Source organism: Protomyctophum parallelum, assembly GCF_964188405.1.
Source record: "Protomyctophum parallelum genome assembly, chromosome: 3".
Taxonomy (NCBI): Eukaryota; Metazoa; Chordata; class Actinopteri; order Myctophiformes; family Myctophidae; genus Protomyctophum; species Protomyctophum parallelum.
Window position 1 is genome coordinate 36,000,803 of NC_139698.1, and position 18,970 is coordinate 36,019,772.

General features: G+C 46.4%; 1 protein-coding gene across 4 annotated transcripts in view; it reads right to left on the reverse strand.

The window, feature by feature from the left end:
- Positions 1–18,970, reverse strand: part of adcy2a (adenylate cyclase 2a) — a gene marked incomplete at its 5' end in the record, with an annotated part of 111,510 nt that overhangs the window by 19,022 nt on the left and 73,518 nt on the right. For 3 of the 4 annotated variants that reach the window (XM_083760309.1, XM_083760310.1, XM_083760312.1), the window contains 9 exons: positions 147–284; positions 11,172–11,256; positions 11,524–11,621; positions 11,783–11,852; positions 12,253–12,333; positions 12,509–12,552; positions 13,493–13,669; positions 14,052–14,184; positions 14,682–14,840. In XM_083760309.1, the coding sequence (XP_083616435.1) occupies positions 147–284; positions 11,172–11,256; positions 11,524–11,621; positions 11,783–11,852; positions 12,253–12,333; positions 12,509–12,552; positions 13,493–13,669; positions 14,052–14,184; positions 14,682–14,840 (985 nt within the window). The remainder of the gene's footprint in view (positions 1–146; positions 285–11,171; positions 11,257–11,523; positions 11,622–11,782; positions 11,853–12,252; positions 12,334–12,508; positions 12,553–13,492; positions 13,670–14,051; positions 14,185–14,681; positions 14,841–18,970) is intronic. The other variant, XM_083760311.1, reaches the window with a different exon arrangement.

Below are 18,970 nucleotides of genomic sequence, written 5' to 3' on the forward strand. Positions count from 1 at the left end.
ATGGTGAGAGTGAAACGTACCATGTTGAAGACAGCCAAGACCAGTATGAGAGCAGTGGCTGTCATGGTGAGAGTGAAACGTACCATGTTGAAGACAGCCATGACCAGTATGAGAGCAGTGGTTGTCATGGTGTGAGTGAAACGTACCATGTTGAAGACAGCCATGACCAGTATGAGAGCAGTGGTTGTCATGGTGAGAGTGATGCGCGGCCACGGCTTGTTGGCGATGATGCCGGACGACCTCAGCAGCCACATCCATGAGGTGGAGGCACTTTTACCACACTGCTAAGGAGACACATACAGTATACTGTACTGTAACCAAACATACGGTACATTTTTGGGGATGCATGGATAAAAACACAATACCAATGAACAATCAACACACACAGTTAATTAAAGAAATACAAAAATACAGCAAAATTGAGAGAAGGCAAATCTTTTGGAGTAAATGCAATACCTGATACTGATTAATGTAATGGCCTCAAGGGTGCCAATCAAGTGTGAGTGGCATACAATTATGGCAAGTGGGATCTAATTAATTTAATGCTGCATGCTTCAATACATTTCAAATCACATGCAATAAAGTCCAAAGGGACAATTTACTCCTGCATGTGCTGCACGATATTGTCCACAGCATGCAATGCATTGTTTTCCAATAGAGCATTGAGTTTGACTCCATTGACGTTTTTTTATTGACTGACATTAGACACACAGCAGGACACTGGAGGATTAAAAAGCTCCCACTTTAGTGCTTCACTGGTCCAAAAATGTTTAATCAATATTGCTAAAGGTCAACGTAGTTGTTTTATGATGGTGGTGCACTGTACAGGATTTAAATATAATTCACTGTTACACTGTGTGACCATGCACACTTGTTACAAGACTTGTACATAAATAATTACGAATAATAATTTGAGCAACATTTACTGCCATTACTCTATATCCATATTACTCTATATCCATATAGAGAGACAATGCAATTAATGTCACATATTCTTTGGCTCCAAAGCTGGCCCACTTACAGTCAATTACTTTTCCTCTGCACAACCCTGCCCTCGGCTGAATGTGTCTCATAAGTAGATAATGAGAGTGAAAGCCTGAGTCATTTGCTTGATCATCTCAGGGCAATTCCTAAACCTCATTGAGGCATGAATGGCTGACTGGACAAGAATGACTTAAGAGACTTGCGTTACAGGAAACAAGGAATGGCATAATGTGTTATTGGGAACAGGGAGGGGTCACCAGGAAATACAGTAAGTATATCTTCTGGAGGTTTGATTTGTTTTAACCACAGATACAGATACAGCAAAAATATGGTGTAGAGACAAATACTAGCTGGACCTAGTAGGCTATAGAGCCCTGGGGGACACCAGTCAACTAAGAAGAATATAGGATTTATGTGGTATTAAGTATGTAGTGCCATTATTATATTTATATAGTCAATCTCATCTGTGTTGTTACAATGGAATGTTGATCTATTGCTCAAACAAAACAAACTGAGAATTGTTAATCAAAGAACACAGTAAGAGAATGTGCCCACAACTAATTAATATAATAGAATCTGGTTACACTGGTACTATTGGAATATCAAATACACATGGTGTGAGATGGAGGATGACTGAGTTAAGCAGTCACACCTGGCCTGAGTCAAACTAGAACTGGACTCAGAGCTGGGTGTGGCTGCGCACCTGTTGTGCATGGACTTGATCAAGGCTAACAGCCAGGATAAATCAGTCATGACTCATCTGAGAGAGAGAGAGAGAGAGAGCGAGAGAGAGCGAGCGAGCTGCCCTGTGTTGTGTCCTTCCTTGCCCTGGGTAGTGACTAGGCGGTCACACATGGCTTTTTAAGCAGCCAGCTCCCTCTATCTCTCAAACAGTTAATGCGATACAAATATTTTGTGTCTGCTGATAGAAAAATGATACATACATTAGCAGTAATCGTGACAGTTCAATGTGGAAGAATTATGTTTTGTTTAGACAAAGTTTGGATATAATAGGTTTGATAAGACTTGCATGAAACTTGTGAGACAGATCTAATCTGATTTCCCCTGCAATAAAGAGGCCTTTCAAAGTTACAATGATGTTTGCGCCAGTTTGAACCCTTTGCTTGGCCTTTACTTGATTTCTTAATTCCTAAAGATGAAATAAGCTCGAGATCTAAAGATTTCGAGCTAACCAATTATTGAAACCAATTTCTGGTTTCAATAATATTTCAGTAGAGATAAGTGGGTTCACGCTGACTGTATCTGTACTAATGCAGACAATTTTGTGGAGAGAAAATAAAAGCCTCTACAACAGTTTGTTTTATTATTTTATCATTCTCGTCATCACTGTAAATGTTAATTTGTATTTACTAATGCCAAATAAAAAGTTTCATCACTTAAATGCTATTTCACACTTCAAAAACATTATATAAAAAAGGTTAGTTTGATTCTAGATGTACTGTAGATGATCTACAAGCTGACGATGTGTCACATCTTGATGTATTCTGAGTTTGTAGTGAGCTTATTTATTTATTTTGTGGTGTGGAGAAAAAAAGAAGAAGATGTGACAGTTCCCTATATTATGATGTATATTACTCTTAGGTTGTCTGGTTTTGGTATATGTTACTACACTATTGGATAAAAGAAACTTCGGGTTACTTCAGTAACCTCAGTTGTATAAGTGACTCGAAGAAGAGAGTCATATGGGGTGCCGCCACCTGGTGGCGCAAAAGCACAGAAACTCTGCATGTACTCACGAACAATTCCATTGGATCGTGAACGTGAAGCTCACGGTGACCTCCCTAACCCCACCCACTCGGTATAAAACCGGGGGTTGGTCCCATGAGCGTCATTCCTATCAATCTACCTTTCTGCCGCTGACAAAGCAGAAGGGCGTCTTGATGACTCTCTTCTTCGAGTCACTTATACAACTGAGGTTACTGAAGTAACCCGAAGTTGTCTTAAGTTCCTCTCTCGAAGAGAGTCATATGGGGATCATAACACTCCCGTATGATCACACCGGCTGATAGGACCGATCCACGGTCCACCTATCAAGAGACACACGCACGTCACCCTCAGGCGTGGCACGTGTATACTCCCGTAAGGAGGACAATTAAAGGCTACCTAGGTCCCTGACCAGGTAGAGCAAAGCCGATAGCGGGACAGACCAACCTGTCCGACTGCTATCAATCCCTACTAAGGAGCCGACAGCAAGCTGCCTCATGTGCCCGTGAAACGGGCTTGATGGCTAACCATCTCATAGAGCCACTCTAGGGAACGCTTATGCGAACATGGGGGCACTATGTACTGTCAATCACTGCGCTGCCGCACCCACGACCGCCTGGGCTAAGTCCCTGGGTGCCACGTCAAGATTATAATACGTGGCAACGGTCAAGGGAGACGACCAACTTGCCGCTGCGCACACATCCTGGATGGGGACGCCCCGTGCCAAGGCCCAGGATGCCGCCATGCCCCTCGTGGAGTGAGCTTTTAACCCTTCAGGGAGCTCCACCACACTACTGGTGTAAGCCAGTTGTATAGCTTCCACAACCCACTGTGAAAGCCTCACCTTTGTTATAGGCTTCCCCTGCCACCTGGCGTGGGAGGCCCAAGAGACAAAGAGTTGATCTCCCTGTCTGAAGGGAGCTGTCCTGTCCCTGTACAGTCTGATCGCCCTGACTGGACAGAGACAGTGTAGCCGCCTGTCCTCCTCTGAGGCAAAAGGCGGTGGGTGGAACGCCAAGAGCTCCACCGGGTCACGACCAGCAGGAAAGGCCTTTGGCTTGAAAGACAAGTTCGGCCTAACCGTGACCTTAGCGTTGTTACCACTAAACCTCATGCAGCTCTCATTGACTGAGAGTGCGTGGATGTCACTAGCACGCTTCGCAGTCGTCAGTGCGACCAGCAGCGTGGTCTTCAGCGAGAGAAACTTCAAATCCACTGCCTCCAGTGGTTCGAATGGCTCCTTCTTAAGCGCATACAATACCACCGTCAGATCCCAGGCTAGGACCAGGGATCTGGCAACCGGTCTAAGGTGTAGGACACCCTTCATGAACTGACGGATCAGCGGTTCTCACTCACCGGTCCGTTGTTCACACCTAAGTGGGAGGCGGATATCGCCGCCGAGTTGACCTCAACCGAGGACAAGCCTAGACCTCTGTCCAGGAATTCCTGCAGGTAGGTCCGGATGGGCCCCACCGAGGCCTGGAAAGGAAGGACCCCACCAGGCCTGGTCGAGCACCAACGTTCAAACAGCTGCCAAGCCGTGTTGCACCGGCGTCTGGTGGAGACTGTTCTAGCACTCAGAATAGTCTCTATGACATTCTGTGGCAGATCCGCTACCGCGAGCGGTGCCCCCTCACAGGCCAAACCCAAAGGTCCAAGTGCTGGGGGCGCGGGTGGAATATCTCGCCGTTGGCCTGCGTTAGCAGGTCGACCCTCAGAGGGAGTCGCCAAGGGTCGCGATAGAGGAGGGAAGCGATGTCCTGTCTCCAGGACCCCCAGGCCGGAGCCACCAGTAGCAGCCCCGAGCCCAAAACTCTCACCCTGGCTAGAACTTGTGGGATCAGTTCCAGCGGTGGGAAGGCGTAGAGTAGGCCCTGAGGCCACTGATGCGCCAAGGCATCCAGACCCAGAGGCGGCCTGCCTGTGAGGGAGAAGAACAGGGGGAACTTCGTGTTCTCCCCCGTGGCAAATAGGTCCGCCACCGGAACTCCAAATCTGCGCCACATTTGGCCCACCACCCATGGATGGGGGGACCATTCGCTGTAGCGGAGTGGGCCTCTCGATAGGAGGTCCGCAGCTGAGTTCTGGCGTCCTGGGACGTGACAGGCCGTGAGGGAGATGAACCGGCCGTCACACCAGACCAGCAGTCTGTGAGCTAGTGAGCACAGACGCAGGGATTTGATCCCCCCTTGTCTGATGATGTAGGCCATCGTCGTGGTGTTGTCCGTACGGACCAACACGTGATGTCCCCCGAGGAAACGGCTCGAACTCCTTCAAGGCGAGGAAAAACACCGCCAGAAGTTCTAGACAGTTGATGTGAGCGGATCCCCCTAGGGAACCGTTCCACACCCCTCTGGCCGTCCTGCCCTCGTGAGTGGCTCCCAGCCAGAAAGACTGGCGTCCGTGGTGACCACCCTTCTGGACAGGGGCAACCCCAGCGGTACCCCTTCCGTCAGGTTGCGTCTGTCAGACCACCATTTCAAGGCCAATACACAGCCCAGGGAGACTCTCACCCGGCGCCGTGTGAACTTGGGAGGCAGGTGTAGAGACTTCAACCGGAAAGGTCTCATGTACAGCCTGCCCAGCGTGCCAGAGATATGGCTGAGGCCATGAGGCCTGCCATGCGTAGGCACACCCCGAGTTGAAGTGTGTGGCCCGTCCTGAACTGTGCGGCACACTTCAGTAGGTCGTCCACCCGGTCGGCGCTCAGTTTCGCAGTGTATGCGACTGAGTCCAACGTGATGCCTATGAAGTCCGTGGACTGCGTTGGCGTCAACATGCTGTTGGTATGGTTCACGTTGAAACCTAGAGAGGTCACGTGGGACAATACCCTGGCTGTGTTCTGTACCGCTTCCTGCTCCAAGGCCGCGCTCAGAAGCCAGTCGTCGATGTAGCTTGCAACCCGGAGACCCTGTTGCCGTAATGGGGCGAGAGCAGTTTCCGTGCATCGAACAAAGACCCTGAGACTAAGGGACATCCCAAAGGGGAGAACTGTATACTCGTACACTCTCCCCTGAAACCCGAACCTCAGGAACTTCCTGTGTGGTGGGTAGATAGGGATGTGAAAAAGGAGTCTTTTAGATCTATGGACGTGAACCAATCGCCTGGGCGTATGGAACGTGCCAGAGACTTGGCCGTCAGCATCTTGAACTTGAAAGTTTTGAGATGTCTGTTGAGTGCTCGAAGGTCCAGGATAGGACAGAGCCCCCCCCCCCCTTTTTCTTGACCAGAAAGTAGCGGGAGTAGAAACCGCTGCGGCTCTGGCTGAGGGGCACCTCTCTGACGGCCTCCTTTAGAGACATTATCTCCTGTTGGGAGTATATGGCCAGCTTGACCCCGTGCTTCGGTGAAGATGACCTCGCCGAACATGGGGGGTCTCATAGCGAACTGGAGTCTGTAACCCTTCGCTAAGGTGTGCAGAACCTATGGTGACGCGCCGTGGCGTTCCCACTGTGCAATGTACCTGGTTAAAGGGTGGTCCACCCCCAGACCAGAGACATTTTCGGCATGACCCGTCTCCCCAGTGGCGTTTGAGCACGCCACCGGCTTCATGCCCCGCCCCTCTGCAGTGGGCAGCCCGTGGGTTACCCCTGACAGAGGGTTCATGGTCCCCCGAGTAGAAACCGTTGCGGTTCTGGCTGAGGGGCACCTCTGACGGCCTTCTTCTCCACTAGAGTTATCGTCTCCTGTTGGAGTATATGGCCAGCTTGACCCCGTGCTTCGGTGAAGATGACCTCTCCGAACGCGGTGGGTCTCATAGCGAACTGGAGTCTGTAACCCTTCGCTAAGGTGCGCAGAACCCATGGTGACGCGCCGTGGCGTTCCCACTATGCAATGCGCCTGGTTAAAGGGTGGTCCACCCTCAGACCAGAGAAAATTTTTCGGCATGACCCGTCTCCCCAGTGGCGTTTGAGTACGCCACCAGTTTCATGCCCCGCCCCTCTGCAGTGGCCAGCCCGTGGGTTGCCCCTGACAGAGGGTTCATGGTCCCCCGACATTGGTGTTCTTGTTGTTTTCTTATTGTTTTGGGCAGTGCCCTTATTATGGAGAAACATACAGAAACATGTGCATTTAGTGCAGACTTGTGTGGCTTGGTCACGGGCCCGTACGTGGCGGGAACCCGTGCCATGAGCCTCAACCTCTTGTGGGGCGGCTCGGGAGTGCAGTTCGAGACTACTACGCCCAGTGCAAGCCCTGAGGCGGGGGGGATGGGGGAAGACGTCAGGGTGCGTCTCCCCCGGGAGGCAGGAAGTGTCACTACTTCTGCTGAGCCTTGCCGTCGTTTCATCTCCGTCACCTCATCGCGGGAGGGGACAGCCCCCATACCCGCGAAGATGGCTGTGAGAGATCCTTGGAGCAGTGAAGCGGCGTTGAGATGTTTGCCCTGTGCAGCAGCAAGGGCATACATCTTCTTGGCGGCCAGGCTGGCGTGGCCCTCCCTAGTGCCGGCCGCGGCTGCTGGAGGGCGGCGGCGTTGGTCAGTGGGGCGTGGGGGACATTTGTCCCTCACGTCCACGGAGGGAGCTCTTGGAGGAGCTCGTTGTCCATCGTCCACCTTGAAAGCAGCCTATCTAGAATGCTAAGCATGCTAGGGTGGCATCGGCCATCCAACGAGGTTGCTACTCCCGACCTCGAAAAGGTTAGCTAAACAGCTAAACAAACCTAGCTTCACAATGTACATACCTGTAATGTTGAGGGAAGCAGTCGGTAGTCGAGGGTCGCTGGGGAACCACGTCGAGTGAGACTTGTGCGTCTGGCCGCTGCGTGAAGTAGTAGTAGCGGTAGTTGTCGGTGGAGGCCTAGGACTGCATCCGACATCCCGTCGTCGCAACCACCCGGATCGGGGGAGCCTCGTTGGTGGGCCGACGAGATCCCGCTGGAGGGAGAGCAGCACCCAGAGCCAGCCGGCGAGGCCTGGCTGATGTCTTGGGTCTGGCTCCACAGGCCTGTTCACCAGTGTGGTGAAGAGCGTGTGGAGCTTGTTGTTGGCGGTCCGAGTCGCCTTCCTGGCAGGGGAGGAGCCGAGGAAGGACTCGCCATGGTGTCTCTGAGACGCGTCAAGGTTGAGGGGTCTGGAGAGAGAGGACGAGGCGTTGGGCCTAGACCTCGAGGTTTGGGGCTGGTCGGGACAGCAGGGCTCGGAGGTGTCGACCAGGGACCTGTCTTGGTGACTCTTGACGCGTGAGATGCGTCAGTCTGTCTCCCTGTCTGCAACAGAAGCAGCAGGGGGAGAGACCAGGGGTCTCGAAAGCCTGGCGAGCATGCTTTAGACCCATGCTCTAGACCCCAGGTGGCGTTCCTCCTCGGGGAACCCGGGAGGGCTGTTGTCACCCCTGCAGGTCGTCTTGGGTGTTGGTGCAGCTTGAAGGAGGAACCAGCAGTCCAAGAGCTTGTAGAAGCACTTCTCTTTTAAGTTATAATATAATATCATTATATAATAATAATATATAATATAACAAAAATGTTGTGAGGAAAACTGTCTGTAACTCACAAAACAGGGTAAAAGTAAAGTGGTGGTGGAGTAGAAAGAGTAGGACTCGTGGTGCTCCACTGAAGATCAGCTGTCCAAACAGAGAAAACCACGTTGTGAAACTGTGGTGTGTTCTCAAGGCATCTCTGATGTGTGGAAGGCAAAGACAAAACATGCACAGTGCATGTGTGTCTGTCTGGGAGAGGAGGTAGAGACAGCCATGTCTGAAGCAACTCTTTGGTTCCATGGGGGGGGGGGGTCGAAGTCACTGTCGTCACCGCCGGTGGCCATGGTGTGCGATGGAGTTGATTTAATAAAAATTAAAAAATTAACTCAAAAAACCAGGGTTATGGAACGTAACTTACGTAACTCTCGTAACCTACTTACGTAACCAACGTACGCTCGGAGAATGCTAGCTAACGGCGCCGTTCGGCTGGACGTCAAGCTAGCGTTGTGAGATACGATGGTGAAGCCAAATCAACGCCTAACGGCTGAAGATAGCTCGGAGGGTAGCGAGGCTGTAGCTAGTTAGCGCGACGCCGGAAGGCTGAAGGCTAAGAGCGGGAGGTAGCATGTAGCTGCGGGCGGTAAACTACGTAACTTACGTAACTTACGCTCGGAGAATGCTAGTTGACGGCGCCGTTCGGCTGGACGTCAAGTCAGCGTTGTAAGGCACGCTGGAGACGCTAAATCAACGCCTAACGGCTGAAGATAGCTTGAAAGTTAGCGAGGCTGTGGCTAGTTAGCGCGACACCGGAAGGCTGAAGGCTAAGAGCGGGCCGTAAACTACGTAACTTACGTAAGTTACGTAAGATACGATGGCGACGCTAAATCAACGCCTAACGGCTGAAGATAGCTTGGAGGTTAGCGAGGATGTGGCTAGTTAGCGCGACGCCGGAAGGCTGAAGGCTAAAAAGCGGGACGTAGCGTGTGGCTGCGGGTCGTGGGTCTAGCTAATAGCTGGTTAGCGCCTCGCCGGTAGGCCTAGGGCTAACGGCTGGACGTAGCTAGCGTATAGCTACGCAGGTAGCGTAGACGAAGCGTGTAGCTATGGGCCGTGGGTCTAGCTAGTAGCTGGTCAGCACCTCGCCGGTAGGCTGAGGGCTAACGGCGGGACGTAGCTAGCGTAGACGAAGGGGAAAAACGTGCCTGACGGCTACGCTTTAAGCAGCGGACTCGCTAATGAGGGAAGCTGAAAGCTAGTAGCACTAGGGAGGCTAAGCTAGCAGCAACCCTGAACGTGGCAGCTAACTGTAGACCAAGCGAAGCAGTAAGCTAGCTGAGTGCTAAGGCGCAAAGCTAGTAGAAGAGAAGGACTAAACGACAAGCCGCGTGACTGCACACTTGTGTTTTATTGTCCGTGTAAAGGACTTACTGCTGGAGAGAACTTTTCTGCAACGTTCGTGAGTGAAAAACACCTCGCAGGGGCTGCGAATTTCCAGGTACAAGTATGAGAAAAACTCGTCCGTTCTAGGGAAAACAGTTTCAACAGCCGGTGGTGAATTCTTTGTCAGAGCGATCTGGCATCTGCGGCAGAAAGGTAGAGGAATGACGCTCATGGGACCAACCCCCGGTTTTATACCGAGTGGGTGGGGTTAGGGAGGTCACCGTGAGCTTCACGTTCACGATCCAATGGAATTGTTCGTGAGTACATGCAGAGTTTCTGTGCTTTTGCGCCACCAGGTGGCGGCACCCCATATGACTCTCTTCGAGAGAGGAACTTAAGACAACAGAGGTTACTATAGGGCCTATAGTAACCTCTGTTTCTTTTATATAGGATATAGGGAATAGGATTGGGGAGCAGAGCTACTAATGATGATCAGCTCGCACCTGGGCCCGGGTGTCGACGCCCTATAAATGCCTGCTTCCCCAGTCCTTCCCTTTACAGTCTATGGTCCTTCCCCAGTTCTGTTCTTTTCATTTGCCTCCTGCACCTTTTCCATCATGCACACTTTTCAACATTTCTGTTAATACATACAACACGCACACACATACATTTCACTCATGCATACACACTGAATACTGATTTTTTGTTGTTTATCTTGGCACCCCCTAGGCCAGGTACATAACAAAGAAAACACTCTGAAGTGGTTAACTAATAACTACATATTTTTACGGTGTAAATTTTGCCTCTCTATTGGGATATAAGCGTGCATAAAGTATTGATAAAGTACATTTAAAATACTTGTACAGCTGTACAGTATATACTGTAATAATGTGGTTGTCACAAAATCCCAAAGCACACAGTTTGGGAACCACTGGTCTAGTGGACCTCACAATGAGTTATAAAGAGAACAAAATTAAGAGAAAGAGCGCCAAGCTGTCAAGATGCAGCACTAGGCTTCTTGGCAATCATTGAATGTGTTTTGTGTTAAAGCTTTGGGCAATATTTAATATAGAGCACAATTCAAAGTTAGTAGTAGCATATTGTAACTCATGGGGAGAACTTAAACAAAGGCCAAAGTGTTTGGTAGAATAGCTGGTGGTGAGCCTGTGGCTTGATGGGTTTAATGCTATATTTTATGTTTAGTTCAGCACTTCTTTCTTTCTAAAACATTGCGCCATCTGAACATAAATGGTTCAGGCCATGTTCAAATTCAATTTGAACCTGGATAACCTGCATTAATAATAATACAATTATTGGATAGTGAATAGACTATCGAGGTCTCTTATAATTGCTTGACACGTGACTCCTCCGGTGCCAATCACTTGTTGGCAGACCCGAGGAAGCTCTTTTGTGGATCAAAACATTATTTTAAAAAGTTATAGTTGCAAGCTCAAGACAGGGTACGCCTGTACGGCATCCAATTATTTGTTCACATACAGTGTTATACTGTAGCTGCAAAGGCAGTGGCACTGACTATCCTTGGGACATATAAAAGCCTGTATGTTCCTTTTTTAATCAGTCTAGTAGTAGTATAGTAAATGTAAAAATTGTCTGACAAGTTATTACAAAATGTGAGTAGCACTTCAAAATAATCACATCACTCACCAGGAAGTGCCCAATGAAACATATGAAGAGGATCATTGAAAGAGTAAGAAAAGCCATTCCAAATGATATTCCCAAGACAGCGGTTCTAAGGAGAGATAAAAAATATCCATATCAATGCAACTTCATTCAACAGTTTCATATATTTGTGCAAAAATAATTAATGTATTTTTGTATTTATTCCCCCTTCTAAACACAATAAATTGATTAAACTTGACAAGAATCAATAATCAACTTTATTGTCACATCACTGCTTTGCAGGTAAAAAGGAAAGCATGCAGCGAGATAAATCACACATTAAAGAAACATGTCAAAGAGAACCAACAACAAAAACCCTTTACTTTTAGAAACTTACTTTGGCAGGACCAGAATCTGCACAATGAAGATGCAGAAAAAGATGAGACAAGCACAGGTGACGTAATATTTGAAGGCTGGCAAGGTTGTTGCTCTGTACTAAAAGTCAGAGAAAAACATACTAAAAAAAGATTCCAGCACTTGAGACAATTAGGAACAAGCAGTCACAACACGTTATATCCTCTTGACGGAATCATTTGAGGTTATGTGCCGAGTTGTAAATAATTTACTTGTACCAATGTACCTGCACCATGTCTTACCTCCTTCTCTAAGGATTTGTTGTGAAAGAATAATGATATTCTCTGGATGTCTTCAGACTTTAGCCACTGTCTGGAAGCGTAGTTGATACAGAAAATAAGATGGTAAAGAGAACAAAGCATTGAAGGAGTTTAAGAAACAATAGTAACCATTTGAAACATAAGCATATAGAGCGTCCAGAAAAGCATTTCCCATGCATTTTTCCCATATACGTTTCAGAAAGTATTTATTTAAAGACCTTTTAAGCCTCGGACAAATCCAACTCGGATCGTGACAACTCATGACAACAAACACAATTTTTGGGCTGAACAAATAATTAGAAAAATGAAAAACAACAAAAAGTGTTGTACACTGCCCTTTTTTCTTCTTTTTTTCATCTTCCTAATCCTATCCTATGCATTAGCTTTTAGTTTCTGCTGACTGCTGTACTATATTTTTCACCAACACATTACATTACATATATCAGCCTTACTTTTGAGAATTTATTCCGTCGAAAGTGCGGATCATCCTTTCGTTGAGTTCCTCCTCAAAGCGTTTCTTCTGAGACTTTGTCCTTTATTGGATAATAAGTGGAAAGAGAGGAGCCAAATCGGATGATCTTGACATCTATTAGTCACATTCATCAAGTGCTCTAATTATGGTCCGGTCTTGTTCAACAGCCATTAAGACAATGGGATAATCATCCTAATACTAAATTGCACCACTGCTGTGAGAAATGAGCAGCTTACCTCTCTGATCGTCTCTGAAAGTGATACTGGCCCATTGGTACATCCTAGAATAAAATCAACCGGAGATACACAGGGGTTATAAGCAAAGAGAGACGATTTTGGCTAATTTAACAAGCGGCAGGAAAATACTAAATAATGTCTTTGTTTTCTTTGCTAATGTCAGAGCATACAAAGTATAGTGCACACACGCATGCATACTGTATAGCTATAGCAGTGCTTCTCAAAAGTTTTTGGCTTCAGTGCCCCGTTTTCCTGATTTCTAGATCAAAGTACCCACTTTACCCGAAGTTGCTTAGAAAAAGAGAAAACTAGCATATCGATGCTGTCGAAAACCAACTTTTGTTTTAGTAAATTCATGCCCTACTACAGTGGCATACAAAAGTAGCAAAAATAGCAGATCTACTATTTTTGCTACTTTTGAATTGGAATCCTGAAAAGTAGCTGTTTTGGACATAATGAGGTATGCACCCGATGCTATGAATGAACGATAACCCACCTTTTGAAGAATAAATTGAAGAATATAACAAGAAAAGGTGTGAAAGGCGTGAAATTAGACCATCCTGAGCACATTTACTTTAAACTGTGTCCAGTTTTTCCACTTTCTCTCACATATATACGTATATATACGGTACATATACCCCAATTTGAGAACCACTGCTGTATAGAGTAAATTATCATGGGGTCACAATATATTGTGCCACAAAATATTGCAATATTATTATTGGATGCAAATCTAAAGTTACAGGAGTGGATATGATGTGTGATATGACATTAAAGCTTCAAAGACAACACACATCCTCCAACTTTGGTACTGGGTTAAACTGCAAGGGCAGCAAAATCATATACGAACTTTTTAAATAACTTTTTATGCCACAACTGGTATCATCGGTAACACCTGTGAAGGAAGTAGGGAGTTCTTTCCAATATGGCATGTGTGCATGTAGCCCATTGGGAACCAAAACAACAACAAAAAAAGGCTCTCACAGAAGTGTTGATCTTTCCATTCTCATTGGTCATGCTGTCTCGGTGATGCAGGTTGGCAAAGGGCTTGGCAGCTCCCCAGGACTCCAGGTAGCGAGTCATTCTGACTGAGGCCCTCATCTTGGCTCCATCCTGAGTGTGTCTGGGACGGTAGTGATGCTGTGGGCTCCGCCGCTCCACCTGCGCACGCACACACGCACGCACGCACGCGCGCACACACACACACACACACACACACACACACACACACACACACACACACGCAAAGAAACCCATGAAGCATATTCAGTCCCCGCTGTGTAGACATAACGTAATAAATAAATGCAGTAACATCACACTGAAATGGAGAATTATAGGGGAAAGTGCTGAGACTTTCTCCAAATTCTCAGTGAGTTGTATGTACAGTACAACAATCAACAAACCATATTGAACTATTGAATGTTAACCACAGTGTATTGTGCGAGGTTCTGATCTTTCCATGTTCATCTGCCCAGCCTTCATCATACGGTCTCAGTATTCAAGTGATGTGATCTCGTGCCAATAACGTGTGTGATTGTGTTACCTTTGGATTGATGACCAGGAAGGTGATGACTCCATGCTCCTTCAGATAGGGGTCTCTCTCCTGTCCCTCGCCATCCTCCACCTTGTAGGCTCCATCAAGGTGCTCCATTGTCTCAGAGGTTATATGGACTCGCCTGGCAGACACATGGACACACAATGAACTGTGTCTGAAATGTGAATATACAGCACCAGTGGGACCAGTGTGTTTATCGAAGCGATGTCTACTGTATCTTCACAGATCAACCAAGCTGTGTCTAAGCAGGGTTCATGGATACTGGTAAAACATAATGCATATTTATTGCCATGTCTTTTTTCTTTTTTTTTGCGGCTTACGCCTTTTATTGATTTTTGAAGGGACAGACAGTAGGCTGACAGGAAATGGGAGAGAGATGGGGGGATGACATGCAGTAAAGGCCGTGTCGGGTCCGGGAGTCGAACCCACGGCACACTGCGACTGGATTACCAGTCCGGTGCCCAGACCGTTACGCTACGGCCTGGGCCTTATTGCCATGTCTTGCAATGACTAATTCTATATAGCCACCTAGTGGTGTGAAAGGGCTTTTAAGGAATAGTCTTTCAATTCTGGCAAAAAAAAAACTTTTCATCCAATGCCATGAGTTACGGTACTCACCCTGGTACACCTCCTGCTTCCATGTGATTGGCCAACGTGACGTCATGTGACCAGACATCATATTGCCACTTTTGAAGGCCAATCACACCACACAGTACATTCCCAGAGTGCACTCCAACACGCATGCTGATGTCCACCCCGGTGGCATCTCGCACTTTCCTGTATGCAACAAACATACATGGGTGTAATATTAACAGTCTTGCCATGTCTACTTTGGGCTAGTCTGTCTCAAATTGTCTGTAAAGTGCTTGTGGATGTTAATTTATTTATTTTCAAGGTCCGCAGACCCCCCATCTGAAAATATTATGTGCCAGGTACCTGGTTGCTAATTTCTGTTGCAAAATCTGGCAACACTGACTAGAGCTACAGAGGATCATTATGCATCGTCAAAAGTAGCAGATCTACAAGCTTGAAGCATCTAGAGCGACGAAGCCATTTGGGTTTTAAGTTTGTAGGCTACTTTTTATTTTGAATTTGAATCCTGAAAAGTAACCGTTTTCATTTGACGGTCCATACCGTACACAGTCAGTGATACTTAAACTCTGTAAGTGTACAAATGTAACCAAATTAGTTATCCTTTTTTGTGTGACCATAATGTTTAATTTTTTCCCAATTATAGACAGCAAGGCAAAACGAAAAATTAGAATAGCAATACATTAATAAGCATGACATTCTCAAATAGATAAATCACACACAACTGAGGAAATACACAATGCAAAACTAACGAAAGAACGGAATAATACATTCAATGTGAGTGGTGCTACCCTCTCTCAATGTGGTATTCTATTCCCACAAAGTGTACATAAGAAAAAGACCATGGCCCCTAGCAGGCCTGTCAATAGATTGTACAAGCGCGCGCACACACACACACACACACACACACACACACAGCCAAGGTTTTCATATAACCCTTTGAGGAGCCCTGTTCTGGCCTTGATTGAACAAAGATTTCAGCTCACATTTTACATTGAAAGGAAAGTAAACAGCTTTGCGCATGTAAGTGGATAATACATTGATGCATGTATACAAAAGTAAGCTTGCTCACACAAGGTACAGTACATATTGTGTGAACCAATGAAAAGGATTACCAAGAGATTGTGATTAAATAATAACTATGTTATTTTCCATTTCCTGCAAAGTAATTACAGTTTTGGACATACAAGGATTCCACCCAACAGCGACGAGGATTATACTGTAGTGTACAGGGGTTGAGACTAAGGTCTCAGACTCAGACGTACAGGTCATGTTCTACTATCCCAAAGGCCATGCCCACTTGCCCGAAAAGTAAACAAGAACTTGCAAACAAGCACTTGCCGGTAGGGAAATCTGAAAACAAACTTCATCTGCCCGAAGGTTTTATTTCAGTCCGATAACTCACGAATAGATTGAACAAATATTTATTATAGAATGAGAGTGTGTATAAGTGTGCATATAATATCTTATCTTGGCGTTCGGGTGTGCTACATCTTTCTCCCTACTCGGCACAATTATACAACCATCATTAACCATTAAAAGCAGGGAGAAAGATATACAATAACAACCTCCAATGGGGAACATGAATAGCAGAGTCCACCGGTGGTGCTGGCGTGGCGGTGGGAGCAAACATAACAACACCAGGAACTCATATGCAGAGGAAGGAACACAGGAAGAATCCGACAGCTGATTGCCACGTCAGTGAATGACATGTGGGTCTTGCATAACACTGAATGAGCCCCTCGAGTATATCTGACTGAACTAACTCTGCAAGCTACGTATCATTTACCTGCCAGGGGCAGGTGGGCAACCCAGGGCCAAATTAGCCATTGGGCGAGTGGGGCCGTGGCCCAGGGGCCCTTGGCTCTATGGGGCCCTTCGGGGAAATTGGACCGTGTGGTACTGGGTTTGAGGCCCTTCATTGGCCGTTGACTTTGTTACATTTAGGTAAAAATGATTTAAAAAATTATGTGTCAGAGTTTGGAAGCACTCGTTATCAGTAAAGCAACCTCCTGCTGCCTCCTTATTATGTTAGGGCTGCCAACACTCCTGAATCCGGAAAGAGTCTCCAGATCTCACGCTGTGGTCCTGAATTGTCCTTTCTCCTTAATATCTCCTGGATTTAGTCTACTTGCCAGCCCATAGAGCACCGAAGTCTGACGACAAAATCTCCTGAATTCTGACACTATAATGTTGGCAGCCCTGCATTATGTGCAAATTCAAAACAGGTGGTATGCATGGGCTGTTGTTGAGTGATAGTTAACGAGCACTTCCAAACTCCAGCACATATAAAATAAATCACCTGCAAGGAATTTCTTGACAGAAACATGTCTACAGTGGATTTTTATGAAACAAACACTTTGCAGATAGAAAGAGGATAATTCAAGCTTTTCGTACAGCTGCAGCGGTGTGCATAAGGTCAATTGCCGGCTCGTTGTGTGTGTCTGTGCATTCATGAGGAGCGCACAGTGCAACGATGCTCATCCAAGTCTTCTTTTTTCATAAAAACAATGACTAACCTTTGTCGTCCAGCCAAGGGTTTCATATTAAGCCTTTGAGAAGCGATTCAGAATGATTCAGTTATTCAACGATTGAACTTACGCTCACAGTTTTAAATAGAAAGAAAAGTTAACAGCTTTGTGCATAAGCAAATAATAGGCTACATGAATTCACAGCAAAAAGGTATGTATACAAACATGCAGAAAACTTGTATCTAAGTGTGATAGTTTTTTGTTTGTTTTTTTCCGCAAGGAGCTCAGTGCGACCACGCTGGTCCAACGCAGTCATTGTGTTGCTCCCTGTCTGAAATCCCCTCATTTTGAAAGACTTTTGTGATCAAGAGAATATGGCACAGCGAACTGACAGCCTCATACTGTTTGTTTTTTGTTTGGTTTACGCTTCTGTATATTTAATAAAGTTAGCAAGATACCATGACATGATAGTTATGAAGTGCTTTGATCTCATCAGAATGGCTGTCAAGTTTAGTTTAGTTTTGTTTTTCACATCCACAATTGCTAATTCTAAACTGTGCACTGTCATTGGTGTCACTGGTAATTGGTCATCTAATAATAATGGAGTGATAGTGGAGATTGGTTGGACTTGGGCGGGCCCCCATGACGATTATAAAAACATTTCGTCTCTGGTTTGATGTGTATGTCCGTAGCTGCGTATGATGTGATGAAGATATGTACCAATGCCAGCGTATAACTGGCCCTTGATGGTGACGTAATAATGATATGTTTCAGTGTCGGGTGGATTAAAGGTAATGCCCCTATGTATACATGTATGTAATCTGACACTAATGCCATATCAAGCACAAATTAATCATTACGTCATACGCTGCCACAGGACATACGCATCGGAGCACCGGACAAACCACATTACTTGCACGCTCTGCTTGCACAAGTAATAACTTGAATTTATATAGCGCCTTTCAAAACTCCAAGGACGCTATTTTCTTGAAACTATCTTGCATACAGTATTTCTCTTTGTAGCACATCCCCTAGACTAGACTGAGCCCTGTATTATAAATAACACTGTGTTATGTAAAACAATGGTTCCCAAACTGGGGGTCGGGACCCCCAAGTCTCTGAAGAATATTTGGAACCATTGTGTTTGGATACGTTCTGTGCACCCTTGTGTGTATAAATAATAGGCCTGTTCTTTGTTCTACTGTTTCAAGTGTGACCTGTGGTGAGGAGGCAAAAAGCCTCTGAAACTAAAGTGAAGCATATTCTGTTGTCCCATACTACCTACTGTACTGAGCTGTCTCTTTCCTGGATGTTTGCATTTTAGATAACAGGGAAAACGGTGGTTCAAAGAGGTGCCGGTAATCTCGTATGTCTGATGTGCTCTAGTTTTAGGCCAACTAAACCGTGCCGCGGTTTAGTTGTCAAAAACGAAACCTAAGGTTTTTTGACCCCCAGGGGTTAACTGGGGACAGAACTCCTTAGGCATATTTCTCTGGCATTATTAACGAGAACAAGAAAAATGCCAGAGTCCTATTCTCTACCATTGAACGACTTTTAACCCCCCCCCAGTCCTACAAGCAGTCATTCCCGGCCTCTAAAGCTAAGTGTAATGAGTTTGCATGCTTTTTTGATAACAACATTTTTAACATTAGAGCTGATATTATGAATGATGCTGCTGCTAGCGCAAACCTTCAAACAGCAGCTAATGGTCCCAGGGTAGATCTCCCCAGGGGGAGCCTATTATCGTTCTGCGCAATTGATGAAGACGAACATGACTATCTGTGGAAACGAGTCAAAACAAATGAAATGCCTACAATTCAAAGTGCTTGTCAAGGTGGGGGCGGT